Below are 16,516 nucleotides of genomic sequence, written 5' to 3' on the forward strand. Positions count from 1 at the left end.
TGATATGATCTGAGTTCCTGCTTGGCAGTTGCTGCTGCCCCGCCTGAAGCACTCTTAAGTGAATATACTATTCACATGGTCTACGGAACATGCGGTGACAATTGCCATCTCCGCAAATACAGACCCAGCGGTTGAATCCTTCAAGCCACATCTCGATATCTCTAAAATCCCAAATATTTACAATGGTTCACCCCAAAGCTGAAAAGGCCCTCGAAGAGGCAAAGAAGCTAGTCGCCCAGCTCGAATCATACGAGGATGATCCAATCAGCCACCAAAATGTCCTCAAGCAGACGGAAGCAGTTCGCTCAGCTTTCCAGGATCCCATGGATCAGATGACACACCTAATGGAGCAATTCAGTCTCGGATGCGCTTTCCATACAATTCTTGGAATCCGGGCATACCACGCCATGCCCGAAGATGGCAGTCCCATCACCGCTGAGGAATTGGCTCGCATTACCAATGTGGCTACTACTGTGATTCAGCGCATTTACCGTGTTGCTGTGAATCATGGTGTCTTTGTTGAGACGGCGCCTGATACCTATGCTCATAATGACCTTTCACGGATTTTGAACCCTAGGGGGTTGGGTTCATTCTTCATGATTGTGCTGGAGTTTAGTCGTGCTTGGATACATCTTCCTGAATATCTGAAGTCTCACAAGCCTGAAGATGTTTTCGATCTCACTAAATCTCCTGCTGTTTACTCGGTTGGCAAGGAACATCTTGGAAAGTCATACTATGAGCTGTTGGAGATGGACCCTGATCCTGAGCGACGCGAGCTCTGGAATGCCAACATGGTTGCTGTTGATGAGTTGATGCCTGTCGTTGGCATGTTCCCGTTTGCATCGCTCAAAGACGAGGTGGCTCAGGATCCTGAACGACCTTTCTTGGTGGATATCGGTGCTGGCCGTGGTCAGTCGTGCATCGCCATCCGCAAAGACATTGGTAATGCCTTTGACGCGAAGTTTATCCTACAGGACCTCCCTGGTGTCATTGACTCGATGGATCCCAAGGGCTATCCAGACTTTGAACTTATGACTTACGATGCCTTTACGCCGCAGCCTGTCAAGAGTAAGTGACTCCCCGGAGTCGACAAGCGCATCGTAGCTACGCCTCTGGTTCATAGCAACGACTGACCTTTCGCAGACGCCCGTATTTACTTCATGCGCCGCTTCCTTCACGACTTCTATACTCCAGTCTGTATTGAATTCGTCAAGAACACCGCATCAGCCATGGGACCCGATTCCCGTCTGATCATATGCGACCAGCTGATTCCTGACATGGTCGAAAAATACAAGTTCACAGATCTGTACTGGCTCGATTTTGCACTTCTCGCCATGACTGGCCAGGAGAAGAAGAAAGCCGATTTCGAAGAGATTTTTGAAGCTGCTGGTCTGGAGTTGGTCAAAATTTACCCATCTGCCTATGGATGTACTGCGATGCTGGAGGCGAGGTTGAAGAAGCCTGAGTAGGTACTTTGGAGCTCGATGGCAGGAGTATGATACTAAAATTAGGTGGCTACTTTACTTCTATGCTTTATACTTATACGGTGTTCTTAACTAGTTCATTTGATGTTAGCTGTGCAGCCCAGCTGTTGTGACGTTCATGTCAGACATGAAAGCTACGACTCCGTGAAGCTGTCAGCAACAATGACGCAGTCATTTTCAACAAATAGGAAGTTTCTCGCTATGGCTAGTATGTTTCAGTGCTATATGTCCTAGAGCTGTCTTGTACAGAAGCTGTCTTGTACAGAAGCTGTCATCAGCGTGAACATGTCGTCTGTCATCCTGATGACACCCATCACGAGCCACTAACTGAACCTCAGTCTTACGTGGCGTACTCTCGTCTGTGCCACATTTGTGAATGACAGTCAGCTGCATAATTTACGCACCGTCCGAGCGTACTTCATCCCGACCCTGCTTCAGCCATCTGCATGTCTCTGCAGGAACGAAATGCTTTCCCGTACGTGCCGAACCTGGCTTGCATTCGGGTGAGCCACAGGGTCGCAGCATACAGTGACACGCAACGTATCTATTTCTGTCGTCTGATAGTGTCATGTGCAATGTTTCTGCAGCCATTACCCGTGAAGCCTCAAAACTCTAATTGTGAGCGTTGTGAACCTGGTTCCCGGGGTTCATTAAACTCTATAGCCACTAGTGTCACTGAACAGACAAATGTCTTAGGAAACCCGTGTTCTTGGTATGTCGGGATATCCCAGCGCAATGGGTTAAACATCGTCGAAAAACAATTTTGACTTCTCTTGGTTCGTGTTGCGTGTTCATGAGGCTGTACAGATTACGGTATGGCCCGATCACGAAGGTTAACATGGATCTGAAGATAAACTTTGTCGGCATTTGAATACGGTTCTACTATCTCTAGTGACATGGTCAGGATGATGAGCGTCAGCTCGGCAATTGGTTCATCGCCATTGTGAGAAGTGCAGTCACATATGAAGTTATCCAAAAAGAAAATTGATGCAAGAAATTTGTATTAGATAGTAGCGTGACGTCTGTGTCAATATATCCAACTGCAATTGGTATCAAAGTATATACATAATGAATCAGGATACTTGTACTATCCTCGCTAGTATTATAAATGCAAAGAAATCATTTTATCGCAATGTAGGCGTTAGATCAGATAGTGACCTTAATGGTGCTGGCAATGCTGGGAACACCAGCGTTGTTGAGGACGAAGAGCATCCAGTAGCCAGGGAGGGCAATACCAGAATCATTAGGGATCTTGAAAGAGTACTTGTTGGTACCAGCACCTGTCAAGGCCAAAGGAATGCGGCGCTGATCAGTGTTGACAACATGTGTCGCAGTTCCGTATCGGATGAGCGAGGCGCTCTTAATGGCGCTGTTGGCAGTGACGGTGATGGTGCTGCCGACCTTGGCAGTAGTTGCCGAAACAGCAGTGATCTTGGGGCGGGTAGCAAGGTTGCCGTTGCCATCGAGAAGATACTGAGGGGTGAAGATCTGAGCGTCAAAGTGGTTGGTCTTGCAGCCACCGCAAAGACCACCGCCACCGTTGAAGACAGTAGCATCTGGCAGCAGCAGAGACATACTGTGATACGTGCGGGGAATAGTGTTGGTTTGTTGCTTAGTGAATGTGTTGGAGGAGGAAATGAACATCTCGGGCTCGAGCTGAGCGTTGGTGTCGGTGAAGGGGTCGGAGTAGGATTGACCGCCAGTGATGAAGACGTTTCCGTCAGGGAGGATGACAGAGGTAGCGAAGACACGAGCGTGAATGCCAGCACCGTTGTTTCCAACGAGGGCGGTCTGGGCGATAGCACCGGGTTCGTCAATGGTGAGAACGTGAGCGTTGGCTGTGGCAGGAGCCTGCTGGTAGCTGGTAGCACCGCCAAAGGTGAGAATCTTGCCATTGAGGGCATCATACATGGCAACATTGCCGTTCATGGAGTCAGGGTCAATTCTGCCGTTCTTTCGTCGAGTACCAGCAGCCTTGGTGTCACCCTGAGTTCCCCTAGTGGTGTAGTACCAGTTCATGGCTGTGCTGGGTCCAGCCTGGAAAACACTGTTCTTCTTCCAGCCAAAGAGCCAGGCGTGGTTGTCAGCCTTGTAGACACCCTCCTTGTCCTTGGTGAGCATAGGGCCGACGAGACACTTGGGAAGGGAGGTCCAGGTCTTGGCCTTGGGGTCGTAGATTTCACCGTTCTTGCCGCCACGGGGACCGCTCCATGAGCCACCGATGGTGAAAACGCGGCCGTCAGAGCAAGTAGCAGATGATTGGTAACCACGAGCAATCTGCATGTCAGGGCCAGGAACCCAGTTACCATCAGGCATGAGAATGGTAGTCTTCTTGGCATCGTTGCCACCAGTGACGACAATTTGTCCCTCACCGTCCATGGAAATACCAGGGCAGAACATGTCGTGATGGTTGTTGGAAACATTGCGGTTGGAGATGACGTTGGTCTTGGGGTCCCAGATAGAAGTGAGAGTGAAGCCACCACGGGGAGTGGTGCCTTGGAAAGCATCATATCGGTAAGCAGACCAGATGACGACCTTTCCGGAGACAGGCTCAACGGCACCAGCGACGGGAATGACGGGGAAGTCAAGAGTAGGACCCCACTTTCCAAGGCCCTTAGCAGGAGGGCTGTACTTGAGAGCGTTGTAGACAACAAAGTCGGCAATAGCAATCCAAGGATAGTCGGGGTTCACGTTAGAAAGAGCAACAAAGCGAAGATAGCGAGCAGGCTGAGTCTCAAAGTTTGTGATCCAGGGGTACTTGTCTCCCCAGTAAGTTCCAAAGGCAACGGGCTTTCCCCAGTTGGTACCGTCAGAGCTGAGGTAGACTTCATGGCGACCAATCCAGTTACGGGTGTTGCCGTCTTGGCGAGGTGTAATTTGGAGACCGCTGACATACTGAGTCTGCTTCATGTCAATGGTGATGGTGTGAGGAGGCGGCGTGTTGGTTGTGCCATAGGGAGTCTGCCAGAAGGTGTTCTTGTCACCATCGATGGCTCTACCACAGGGGTAATTTGAGGCCTGGCTGGAACACTTGACAGTCCATCCCTTGCGGTCAATGGGGTTTGAACCAACTGGGGGAGCAGCTGCGAACTTTCCAGGCTGTTGTCCCTGCTGCTCTGGTGGGATGGCAGTGGCTGCATTGAACAAGGCACCAAGGCACAAAGCCAAGTTGTAGAAAGACTTCATCTTGGAAGAGAGATAAGCGACAGCCACAAGCCTAAACCAAGAGTGGCAAAAAGAGAGAAGAAACGAGAGGGAGTGAGTGAACGAGCGGGCTGGAGAGGGCTAGGAGACGGACGATGCATATTTATTGATTTCGTTCTATTTACGACGCCCCTAAATAGGTACATGCAATAGACCTGCACAATATGCAGCCCGATGCAGTGTGCACACCCATTATGTCAGTTCGGGCGTTACTAAACATGGACAGGACGGGTCAGAAAAAAACAGAGTTGGACTTTTTATGAAGGGACGGGCTGAACAAAGACGCACAGGCGGAAAAAGTCATCGGCTGCCGGGAACTGCAAGTTACATTGGCCCGTTCAGTTGAGGCGTCGACGCTTGGGCAATCAGAAGCAAACTCAACTGTTCGGCTGGGCCAGGCTGTACACCAAGTTTAGTTTCAAGAGGAACTGCCATCTCGAAAACTCACACCACGAGATTGGCCGTCATTAGCCCCGAATACAGCAAAGACCTGCTGCAGGCTAATGTGCGTATGGACAGAAAGACCCCTGTAAGCTGAAACGGCGAGACCAATCAGTGGATGTCAGTAAGATGCAGCCACAAAGGCCAAGCGCAAGTACATCGTCATTTATTGTGTTGGGGTAGGTACTCGAAGGTCAGTGTGTTGGGCTGCCCGGGCCGGGTCTACCTTAGTCTGGGTCTGGCTCTGACTGCGGCTGCGACTGCGACTGATGCCCAGGCGTGCAAAGAGATGACGTGAGACAAGAGAGAAAGCTCACGTGCAGGATAAAAATTCAAAGATCCTGACTGATTGAGTGATTTAGACCGACCTGCTTATACATTCTCCCCTGTCTCCAAGTTCACCGCTGCAGTGAGGGGCCTGAGGGGGAACCTTTGGTGCTTATTGTTGCAACCAACATGAGGCTGCAATATTGAAATCACTGAAGCGACGTGCAGATCGAATGCAAGTCGGTTCGTATAGACCCTGCTCGTGGCGCAAAGAATGCTTATTTTGGGTAACGAGACTGGCCAAGCAAACACTTGCACGTTCTCGCCCAAGAGAATACTGTCTCCATGGCGTACCCCACTGCAAGGTACCCCTGGCCCTGGTGATCGGCCTAACGAGTGGCACTAAAAGACCGTTGATTCGCTAGCTCGAGGATCTCATCACGAGGAGAGCCTGAATGGTCAGCGGAATTTATCCTTCCCTCTTCTTGTCTCACCCAAAAAAACTGAAAAGTTAGCCCGACGCGCCGGTTAAGGCGGGGAAGATTCGCCCAAGGATTCCGGGAGAATGGAGGACAATCATACAAGGGTCGACGTTACATCTGACGTCCTTCACTGAGAGTTTCCTTAGCAGAAATGAAAGAGGCAGCCGCCACTTAATTTCCATTACCGCGCCGTCAACCAGAAATTCCGCACTACGGGCGATTTCACGACGCGATAAACAAGTGGCGCCTCTGATCACAGGGGCTCAATCTTGACCTCGTTCCCGATCGCCAGGTAAGTTAGCTTCTTGATCCTCAAATTAGCACCAAAGATTTGAGACAAACTCCACTGAATCTACATCCAACGAGAAGACGGTATTTGCAAAATGTGGACTCTCCATTACCTAAGCGCGAGAAATCTGCGTTTCAAAAAGTTCCATATTTCGTTATCGCAACACGATGACGACAAGGTGATCCCACTAAAATAGATTTCTTGTCCGACCTGAAACTCTGTGCAGAGTTTGCATAAAAGTATCGCGGCAAGTGGGTGGTAAATGCACAGACAGTGCATAATTCATAATCTGAGTGCAAGGAAATTCTGCTATTGGTCAAATCGTAAAGGAATCCCCTATTAAGGTGCAGCACAGCCTGGTCAAAAGATGAAGATCGACCATGATGTTTTGATAGATCAGAGCTAATTCCCCAAGCCTAGAATCTCATCAGTCCCCGGCTGCAACCTCGGTTCTCCTCAGATTGATGTCGGGATATCTACGAATCGTATGATACTGGTCCCTTGACGTCGTGCTCACAGCCCAGGTCGTCAGTGAAGCAGACAGCATCCAACTTATCGCTTGCAGACCCCAGCCAAATCTTAAACTCCCCATCAAGGACAAGCCAGTCCTGAGCCTTGACATCCCAGACGCTCAAGTCCTTCCTGGTCAAGGTCAATTGCACGGTCTCGCTCGAGCCAGGCTCTAAAACCTTGGTCTTCTCAAAGTCGCGCAGCTGGATGACGGGAGTCTCGTATCCGGCAACGCTCGGAAATTGGACGTAGGCCTGCACAGAAGCTTTGCCGGAGAATTTGGAACCTGCGTTAGTCACCACTACGGACAGAGTATAAGCTTCGTCCCAGAGAGCAGGGTTGCCGCCTGAAACACCGCCTGCCTTGGGGAGAGCCGTCTTCTGCGCGGTGGAGTAGCCGTCTGGGTAAGGGTATTTGGATGTCTCGGCTTTTGCGGCGGCCGACTTTGCGTCGGATTCGGAGAGCCAAGAGTATAGGTAGCGCCAGACGGTTTTAAAGCTGCTGGGTTTAATCGCTTCTTTGTAGTCTGGAATGTCTTGCGAATAGTCCAGAACCTTTCCTTTTGCGGGTCGCTTGGGAGGATACTGGCTCAGCTGGGTGCCTCTCTTGATGGTCGCATTCGTGTACGTAAAGTTGGTATAGCTGAGTCCATGGCCGAACGCATAACGAGGTTGAATCTTTTCCTTGTTAAGCCAGCGGTAGTCGATAAACAGTCCTTCACTGTAGGTATCCTGCGGCGCATCGATGAAGCCCGAATCAATGAGTTTGGTGACACTTTCAGGCATGTCGTCTTCCTTCTTGGTGATGGAATAGGGTAAGTGACCGCACGGCGACGCGTCGCCAAACAAGACGTTGGTGAGAGACTTTCCAGCCTCTTGTCCGGGGAGATGGGCAACTAAGACAGACTTGACTGATGGGAGATCAATCCATTGATCAACGAGGACGGGCCCGACAGTGTGAATGACAACGACGACGTTCTTGTACTTGGCTGCGGCAGCTTTGATAAGTGCATCGCCGTTATGCCATACATTCAGCTTGTCCGCATTCCGATCACCATTGTTACCCTCAACCGTGTACTGGTTCTCGCCCGAATCAGAGGTAACGAAGACAATTGCAACATCGTCATCAGAAGGGCTCGGAACTGACGGGAACTTGTCTGTGTTGTAGAACGTGACATCTCCGGCTGCCTTCTTGATGGCGCCGATGGGGTCGTCGAGATACATGTAGTCAACTGTACCCGAGCCCCAACCTTGACCCAGCGTGCCCTTGTTGCAGCTTCGATCGACACAGGCATTGGCGCCATCGGGGTTGGTTTGCGCGCCAGTCCCAAAGACCTTAAGTGAGCTCTTGGTGCTCAGTGGAAGAAGCCTTTCGTCGTTCTTGAGAAGAGTGATGGCGTCTTGGGCGATTTGTCGGGCGATCTCATCATGGTCGTCCTGAACTTGAACATATTGGTTGACAACTCCCGAGGGCGAGTTAGGCCATGCTGCTGGATACAGAGGACCGACTCTGTTGTATGTGTTGGTGTCAAAGTTGACAGATGGAAAGTCTTTGTCTTGTTCGAACTGATACCAGGTTGCCACAATACGAGTAGCCATATCGTTCAGTCTCGACATGGGAACCGAGCCATTGAGTGCGGATCGGGTTAGCTCGTACATCCATAGAGAATTGCCAAAGAGAGGGATGATGGTATCACCAGGCATGCTCATGTCCATTCCTGCAATGGCGGATTGTACGCCAGTGATTTGAGAGAGCCAGTCTGTCATGACGAAGCCTTGGAAGCCAAGCTCTTCTTTCAACAAGGCGTTGATGAGATATGAGTGCTCACTGGATATAGTGCCGTTGACCTACACTTGTTAGTCATGGTGAGTGAGAAGCCTTAGATAGACCAACTCGGTTATAAGCTGTCATGGTCGCTCCAACTCCAACTTTCACTGCCTCCGCAAAAGGCCAGAGATACAGCTCATGCATAGTTCGGTCATCTAATATGATTAGCAACGCATTGTCAGGGACGAGGAATGATCTAACCAATATTTGCCGAGTATGCAGGAGATACAACATCAGTAGTCTGTCGTCGATACATCTCCTGCTCATTTCCAATAAGATGCTTGACCGTAGCAATGACTCCCTGCTCTTGAACTCCCTTGATAGTCTCGCGTGCACCGATACCTTGCAGCGATGGGTCTGCTCCAAAGCCTTCCCAGTTGCGTCCGCCCTTTGGCTTTCGACCGATAGGACCAACAGACGGACCAAGCCAGACGTTGACGCCCTTACCACGAGCTTCCTTTCCAATTGCTACACCACGTTCATACATCAGCTTCTTGTCGAAAGTTGCGCCAGCTGTGATTCCATCTGGGAAGACGGTGACATTGTCGGCAAGTCGAACGCCATTGGCAGCGTCGTTGAGACAGAGTTGAGGGAAGCCAACGCGGTCAGCTGATCCAGTGTTACCGTTGCAAGGACTGTTGTGTCAGTATAAGTAGTGAAGTGAGAGACAAGTGTCGTACCCTGCTTCCTGTTAGTGACGAGTCTATCTCACCCTAGATTTCTTTTTCTTACCCATAAAGAGACCTGTGCCAGCTGTAATATTCGTCTTTTCAGCCAACGTCATAGAATCAACCATCTTCTTAGCTCTGGCATAGCTGTCGGCCCATGCTTCATCCCATCCTCCATAAGGAGCTGGGTAGTATGGCGCAGCAACGAACCCATCCGCGACATTCTTCGCACTCGAACCCACGGCCACCAAATTGGCCAACGTGAATGCAACCTTGGCGAGAGTCATTTTCGTATCAATTGAGCCTCGACTAGAGAAGACAGAAACATCGAAAGGCCGTGCGGTCTTATACAAGTCAACAAGTCAACTAGTAGCCAGTAACATATGATCAACCTTATTCCACCGAATCTAGCATCCAATTCGTACACTGTCTCCGAATTATAGGGTCATGTGTGAATGTACACTATCTCCGAATTATGGGGTCATGTGTGAATGTACCGTGAGGAGCGCATGGGATTCCGAACCAAACCTTGATTTTAGTTGTCGATTGCCCAATCAGGTTCGCGGAAATGTCGCTCTACGGAGTTGATACAGCAAAAAGGGAATATCATCCGAACGATGCAACAGGGGGAGATGAAGATCAGCTGAATTAATTCTCTGCCGAAACGGTGAAAGAAACGAAACATGCTATTCTCTCAATAGAAATGCCGAATAAACATGTGATTCTATCAAGATAGGCTCGAGATGCGTGCTATCTATGCATCATAGTTGATATCGGCCTCATACTATCCTTCCCCGCTCGGCTATATAGCCGTCGCTATACACCCTCTTCATCGCCTCCAAGGGTCGACCACGAGGTCGTTTACTCACCTCCTTCCTTCTTTGACTTGATCTTCTTTCGCTCCATTCCGATACTTGCCAAAAAGGCGACGCCGCCAAGTGCCGTCGATACAAGGAAGGCATTTGAGATACCATACCTAAACGCATCTCTGACGTGGGCGAGAGAATCAGCCGACACGACATGTTCCAAATCAGTCCCTCCTGCCGCGATAACAGCTTGGATGTCAATGTCGGCTATTGTCTTTAGCCTTTGGCGGAGAGAGTTCTGGAAGACGTTTTGGGAGATGGACAGACCCACCGAACCTCCCAGGGCTTGGGATAGGATGATCAGCACCGTTCCCAGGGGAATGTCACCTGCTACCAAGACGACTTGTACGGCAAAGATTGGGATCTGGATCGCTATGCCGAAGCCAGCTCCAGCTAGAACTTCGTAGCCAAACCATCTCGCCAGTGGGGTGTTTTGTGAGATCGTGTACAGCAGACCTGCACCAATTGTGAAGATGGCCGAGCCAGCCCACATAAATGGGACGTAGTATCCCAGCCAAGTGATAATAGAGCCGGTAATAAGAGTGGCTATCGTGACGGTAACCCCGTGGGGAAGAATGTCAACACCAGATGATTGGGGATCCACTCCCTTGACAGCCTGGAAATAAAACGGCAGATGGTAACTCTGCGTGGTCATAGCTCCTTGATACAGCGCAGAGAAAAGGCATCCAAGGAAGACGGATCTCTGTGAGATGATGCGAGGACGGATCAGTGCACTATACGAGTCAGCGATGACGACGTCAGATAGGAAAGGCACTCACGCTTCCCCTTGTCGTATTTGTATGTACACGAAGAGCGTCAGAAGAAGACCAAAGCTAACAAGACAGCCCCAGACCCGTGAATCGGACCAAGGATGTTTGGTGCCTCCCCATTGTAGAGCCAGGAAGAGGCATACTAGAGCTCCTGCAAGAATCACTGCGCTTTTGAGGCCGAGGCCAAGTATCTTTTCCTTGAGGGTATGGTCGCTGTCTGGAGCTTCACCGAGGGAGATAGGATAATAAAAACAGATTATGAGAGCCATTATGGCACCCAGAGCTTCGCCATTGATTAACACTCGGGTGAATGTTTTGAAAGGGGAACTTACGCAAGTTGATCCAGAAACAAAATCTCCAAGTAAGTTGCTTCGAATGAGTGAATACACCACCAAGCGAGGGGCCAATGACAGACGCTATGCCATACATACTGGAGATTATGGCCAGCAGTAATGGCCTTTTTCTCATCTCAACGATCTTGGAAATGATGATCATGGCACCGCAGAATACGCCCGCTGCGCCCAGCCCAGCTATGGCTCTACCGATGATGAAGGCTGCTGAACTCGGTGCTGCAGCGCAAAGAATAGAGCCCCCTTCAAAGATGATCGAAGAGATTAAGTATACCCATTTGAGATTGAAGAAGGTATATATCTTGCCGAAGGTAGGTTGGAAGGACATTTGGGTGAGGAGATAGGCTGATGCATACCAGGCTGTCGAAAGACTATCAGTAGAATAACTCCTTTGAACAGACGAATCTATTTACCAACGTCGCCCAGACTATCAAACTTGCTCGTAATCTTTGGGATAGCAGTAGCTTCAGCCAGTCAGTGGAATTTCGAAAATGGATAAAAGGATCTCTACCAATGATACTATTATCCAGAGCGATCATCAATACACCAACCATGAGTGAAAGTGACATCAGTACTAGGGGTAATCCATGGAGGTAGTTATCCTCCTCCTGTGCTGGTTCTCCGTCAACAGCCTCATCTTGACGGATACCTGCCTCAAGATTCGCCGGCGGGTGAGACTTCTCCCTGTCTTCAGTCCCTACAGAAGCGTTTATCGGAGACTTAGTGTCCTCCTGGTGTCTATGTTATGGTCAGCAATCCTTGTGTTCTTGTTTGATGAGTTGTACTGACATGGACTCCCCGGGATCCATTATGGTACCAGCCATCACTCAGAATCTCTCGGCAAACTTTTGGCGCCATTTCTGAACTCATTAGGTTTCCATAGCATCTTAAGTAGTCTGAAAGCAATCTATCAATGTTTTGTTGGGCATCACACCATGTAATACGGCTGTATTGAAGTATTACGTTATTTTGCAGCGTCGCACTCGCACTCGCACTAACCACCGCATTCGCTTGTCAGAAGATAAGCAATGCATAAAAGTCTGATCATTCTCAACGTTATTTGACCACCGGTTGCTAAGCAAGAATCTTGATTTGATCATCTCCCTCATGAACAGCTTCGCTTTTGGGGCATTCACTCCTGCAAGGAGTGCGTTCTGGGTAAGGTTTTTATGCATAATCGTTAGGTCTAGATTCCCGGGGCATAATTAAGCAGTGATAAGCTAAAACTGGTGCAGGAGTCTTACTGCTTGATAATCATCTTAGAATGTCTCACTGACACAGTCATAGGTAGATAGGTTGTCTTGAGGCTTGTCTAAGCACTGGTGATTTTACCCGGATCGTGCTTACGTTGGCAGACTCTTTATCGACACTATATTGGATTTCTTATAAATGAACGGCTGACTATTTCAATGTTGCTATATGACCGGCTGTTTAGAAAACAAGTACAAGTAAGGTCTGCATTCAACGTTATCAACATATGGCTTCAAACTTATTGGGCAGTTATCTGGACGGTGAGTCAATACACGACCAGAACGAAGAGGTGGATCGCTTGCAGTGGCACTAGATCCTGACATAGCAGCCCAGTACATTAGAGTAAGAAATTTGATTTGAGAACCCTTAGCTGATTTATTGCTAGTACCATTCTTGCCCAAGTTGGAATGTTCGAAACGCAGCGAAAGATCAGGAACTGCAGGGTAGATGAGACTTCAAAATGGCCAAATCAGAACGCAGGATCTGATGAGTCAGCTGCAACACGTACTGGGGGACTCATACCCGCACAACCGGCTATGCGTTTAGTATCACATGTTTTTCGCACAACCGGTTATGCAGATAAGGCTGAATATCTGACTTTAGATTAAATGCATAACTACTATTTAACAATAATACCATTTATAATTAAAATAGCTATTCAGTAGTATTTTTCATCTTTATAACTACTTATTACTTTATATTTTATATTATTAATCTGCTGCCTAGCCTCTATCTACTGCAAATAACACAGAAGTAATATAACCTTCTAACTAATAGGATTACATAAAAACAGTTATCTGCTTATAATATCAAGGATATAAAGAGAGCCTCATTATATCATAGATATAATTAATACTAATATATAGAAGCCCTCTCTATTATAACTGCAATATAATTAACTTAACAGTATATGCCTTCTTCTTCTCAACTTAAATCAACAAAGGGAGATACTATATACAGGATATCTATTATTATGCCTTTAGTTATACTATAGAAATAATTCCTCTGTCACTCTTAATCTATATAGCAAGTATTTAATATAGCCGTAAATTAATCAGTAGATACATATATAAATTAAGAGATAAATTTCTTATCTTCTCTCCTTAATACAATATCTTCCTTTAAGATATTAAGTAATCCAATAAACCCCCTAGCTTATAATATCTCTATCTCTTCAACAATAGCTCTAAACAATAATAAGAATAACAACTTTAAGATCTTCGAGGATAACACTTAAACTATCCCCTGCCTAATCCCTTTAAACCAAAATAACCAGTTTATCCTGCAGCCTGCTATTACTATAAATAACCTTCCTGGTCACTTAGGGACTAGGTAAGTAGTATATAAGGCAGCAGGCTTCTTTTAGCCTATCCCCTGACTTATTCTTTATGGCCAAGAGAATCTAAGAGTATAATAGCCAGTGTATAATATATTTAATATTAATAGTTAGATAGCCTAGAACGCTTCCCTGGGAGCTAATATAAATATAGGTCTCCTAACACCGGCATAGCTTTATATGGCATATAATACTAGCTTTATTCCTGCTAGGGCTTTTATTATAATCCTAGCGGTTACATCACGTGTACCCTACATTTTTCACCAATCACACATAATTATTACAGACTAAGAGATTCTATTCATAACCGCTAAGATCCGGTTATAATAATCACTTTAAAAACACCAGTGATTCTTAGAATTACATAGTAACCACATAGGTTACTCTATAACTACCTTAAGTATATAGATTATATTTATTACACTTCTATAGAACTTATCTTACTAGCTATTAATAAAACTTCTTTATATTAATTAAGCCTAATACATATTAAATCTACTATTAAGAGATATAATACTTCAATAAGCTTAGTATTATGCCTTATGCCATCTGCTAATAATAAACTTAGCATAGCTTAGTTTATCTATAGTTAGAAACTAATTATTATATATTAATAGCTCTTATTTAGACTATACCGCATAATACTAAGTAATACGAATATAATAGCTACCCATATTAACCCTACATAGTAATATACTGCACCTTATACTACTCTAGCACCTATTAATAATAATTAGGATATAGATAATAATTCTAAGAGTAATACTAACTCTAATATTACCTAGCTCTATTAGCAGATAACTAATATAATAACTAAAATAAATAACCTTAGATAAGCCTTAGTTAAAGCTACTGCGCTCTAGGTATAGCAGGCTACCAACTACTAAAACGCAATTTAGGAAATACATTAACTTACTGCCACTACAGTAAATAGGAAAGAATTAGAGGAAATTCTTAAACCTAATATACCTAAATTATTTAATAAAAACCCTGCCAGACTAGCTACCTTCCTTACTTAATGCCAAGCTTATATAAGTTACTTTCTAAACTAGTTTACTAATAATAGTAATAGGGTTATATATACATTAGGATATCTTAAAGGTAATACTACCTAATAGTTTTAATCTATATTAGAAGTAATTATTACTATACTAGAAGATAAACTGCCACCTAGAACTTTTTAAATTTATAATAACTATATTAAATTTAAGAAAGCTATATAATAAGTATTTAGGTTAATTAATAAAAAAAGCTAAGCAGAAAGAAAGATTAAAGTACTCTAATAAATTAAATCTACATTAGAGTATAAAACTAAATTTCTCTAACTAGCTACTAAGCTAAGATAAGACCAGGAACCCCTTATATTACTCTTTTTTAATAGACTTAAAGAAATAGTTTAAATAAAACTTTATAAGGAAGCTAGACTAAGGATACTAGTTAACTATATTAGCAAAGCCATTAAGGTTAATAATATATAATTCTAATAGAGAATCTGCTATAACCAAAATAATCAAGGATACCAGGGAAATAAGCCATATTATAATACTAACTAGGGAAAGAAATAAAATAATAATACTTCTTATAGCACTAACTCTAGACTAATAATTATTAGAATAACTAAGAAAGATAAATCTAAAATTACTTGCTAGAACTGCAGTAAGAAAGAATATTATAATTTAGAATATAAGAACCCCATTAAGATTAACCAGAAGTATAAACTAGTCCTAGAAAATAAGAAGATTAGTATAATTAAGAAATATAAAGAACCCTAAATAGCAATTAGAACTATTAATATAATCTGCAAAGATAATTATAATATAACTAAACTAATAAAATATATTAGGAATTTTAACCTATCTCTTAATATTTAAGATCTATTCCTTAGTAAGGAAGAAACCTTTAAGAGATACTATCTATATCTAGAACTAGAATAATAACCTATCTTAGGATACCTAGCTCTTATAGTAATAACCTATATGCAAAGCAAAAGCGAAAAATAAGCTAAGAAAAGAGTATATAATGCGAAAAGATAAGAAGATCCTGAATTTAGAAGAAAAGAAAGTAAATAATAAAAATAATAAAGATTAAAGGTAAAATAAGATGCAGAAGTTAAACTTAAATAGGTGCTAATACCTAAACCAGAAATATAATATATTATTAAAGGAAAATCTATTTTTATAATTAAAAAGGGAAAAGAAATTAACCCTAACCTGGATAATAAACTAAGTATTATAAGAAATAACTAAAGATCTTACTTAGTAGTAGATAAAATCCCTATTAAAGTTACCCTAAAATAACTAAATTGATATATTAATAATCTAAACTATCTGGAATCCTGTTAAGTCTAGAGAGAATTTAACTCTAGATGTATTAGATATAAGGAAAATAAAATAATCTAAAATACAGAAATTATATCCTAATACGATAAATACGGAGTCTATTTCTAGAATAATAAATATCAGAAATATGCAGAACTTATAAAAGAATATGTAATTATAGAATAAGATGATAATATTTATATCTAAGCATATATAAAGGAAGCAGTAGAAGACTCTATAATACCTAAAGAACATATTTAGATTAAAAAAGATTTAAGGAGATACCTAAATTACCTAAACTACTAGCAGATATTATAGATATTATATATATAATACTACTGCCTATAATACTAGTAAGATAAAATAGTAAATAATTACTTCCTAGTATAAATTAATAAGTATTAAGAATAAAAACCTTATATAATTATTAATACTATTAGATATTAAGTTATA

The 16,516-nt window shown here is 44.3% G+C and overlaps 4 protein-coding genes across 5 annotated transcripts; 1 reads left to right on the top strand and 3 right to left on the bottom strand.

Annotated features, from left to right (window-relative positions):
- Positions 1-9: 9 nt before the first annotated feature.
- On the top strand, positions 10-1,701 carry FOIG_14726 (uncharacterized protein). The gene is made up of 2 exons (XM_031216007.1): positions 10-1,068; positions 1,144-1,701. Exons 1-2 carry the CDS (start codon positions 183-185, stop codon positions 1,467-1,469), a joined length of 1,212 nt encoding a protein of 403 aa, XP_031054383.1. The 5' UTR covers positions 10-182; the 3' UTR covers positions 1,470-1,701.
- A 767-nt stretch (positions 1,702-2,468) lies between these two features.
- FOIG_14727 (sialidase-1) lies at positions 2,469-5,184 on the bottom strand. Its single transcript, XM_031216008.1, has one exon. It carries the CDS (start codon positions 4,668-4,670, stop codon positions 2,631-2,633), a length of 2,040 nt encoding a protein of 679 aa, XP_031054384.1. The 5' UTR covers positions 4,671-5,184; the 3' UTR covers positions 2,469-2,630.
- Positions 5,185-6,353: 1,169 nt separating this feature from the next.
- FOIG_14728 (beta-glucosidase) lies at positions 6,354-9,476 on the bottom strand. 2 transcript variants are annotated; one of them, XM_031216009.1, is made up of 4 exons: positions 9,237-9,476; positions 8,706-9,185; positions 8,571-8,659; positions 6,354-8,524 (listed from the first exon to the last, which is right to left on the bottom strand). In XM_031216009.1, exons 2-4 carry the CDS (start codon positions 8,989-8,991, stop codon positions 6,644-6,646), a joined length of 2,256 nt encoding a protein of 751 aa, XP_031054385.1. In that variant the 5' UTR covers positions 8,992-9,185; positions 9,237-9,476; the 3' UTR covers positions 6,354-6,643. The 2 variants fall into 2 exon arrangements, with proteins under 2 accessions (XP_031054385.1, XP_031054386.1); XM_031216010.1 differs by having other exon boundaries at positions 6,354-8,659.
- A 395-nt stretch (positions 9,477-9,871) lies between these two features.
- On the bottom strand, positions 9,872-11,967 carry FOIG_14729 (uncharacterized protein; the record flags this gene model as incomplete). The annotated part of the gene is made up of 6 exons (XM_031216011.1): positions 9,872-10,772; positions 10,818-11,091; positions 11,141-11,518; positions 11,572-11,622; positions 11,670-11,896; positions 11,948-11,967. The coding sequence occupies 6 exons, from the start codon at positions 11,965-11,967 to the stop codon at positions 10,034-10,036; spliced, it is 1,689 nt and encodes a 562-aa protein (XP_031054387.1). The 3' UTR covers positions 9,872-10,033.
- Between the last annotated feature and the right edge of the window lie 4,549 nt (positions 11,968-16,516).

This window comes from Fusarium odoratissimum (assembly GCF_000260195.1).
Source record: "Fusarium odoratissimum NRRL 54006 unplaced genomic scaffold supercont1.43, whole genome shotgun sequence".
In the NCBI taxonomy this organism is placed as follows: Eukaryota; Fungi; Ascomycota; class Sordariomycetes; order Hypocreales; family Nectriaceae; genus Fusarium; species Fusarium odoratissimum.

Excerpts from the sequence above, each read along its gene's own strand:
- FOIG_14726 (XM_031216007.1), top strand. The coding sequence starts at position 183 with ATGGTTCACCCCAAAGCTGAAAAGGCCCTCGAAGAGGCAAAGAAGCTA. Across the intron at positions 1,069-1,143 it reads TACGCCGCAGCCTGTCAAGA|ACGCCCGTATTTACTTCATG; the intron begins GTAAGTGACTCC and ends GACCTTTCGCAG.
- FOIG_14727 (XM_031216008.1), bottom strand. The coding sequence starts at position 4,670 with ATGAAGTCTTTCTACAACTTGGCTTTGTGCCTTGGTGCCTTGTTCAAT.
- FOIG_14728 (XM_031216009.1), bottom strand. The coding sequence starts at position 8,991 with ATGTATGAACGTGGTGTAGCAATTGGAAAGGAAGCTCGTGGTAAGGGC. Across the intron at positions 8,660-8,705 it reads TGCATACTCGGCAAATATTG|ATGACCGAACTATGCATGAG; the intron begins GTTAGATCATTC and ends TAATCATATTAG. Across the intron at positions 8,525-8,570 it reads CCATGACAGCTTATAACCGA|GTCAACGGCACTATATCCAG; the intron begins GTTGGTCTATCT and ends TAACAAGTGTAG.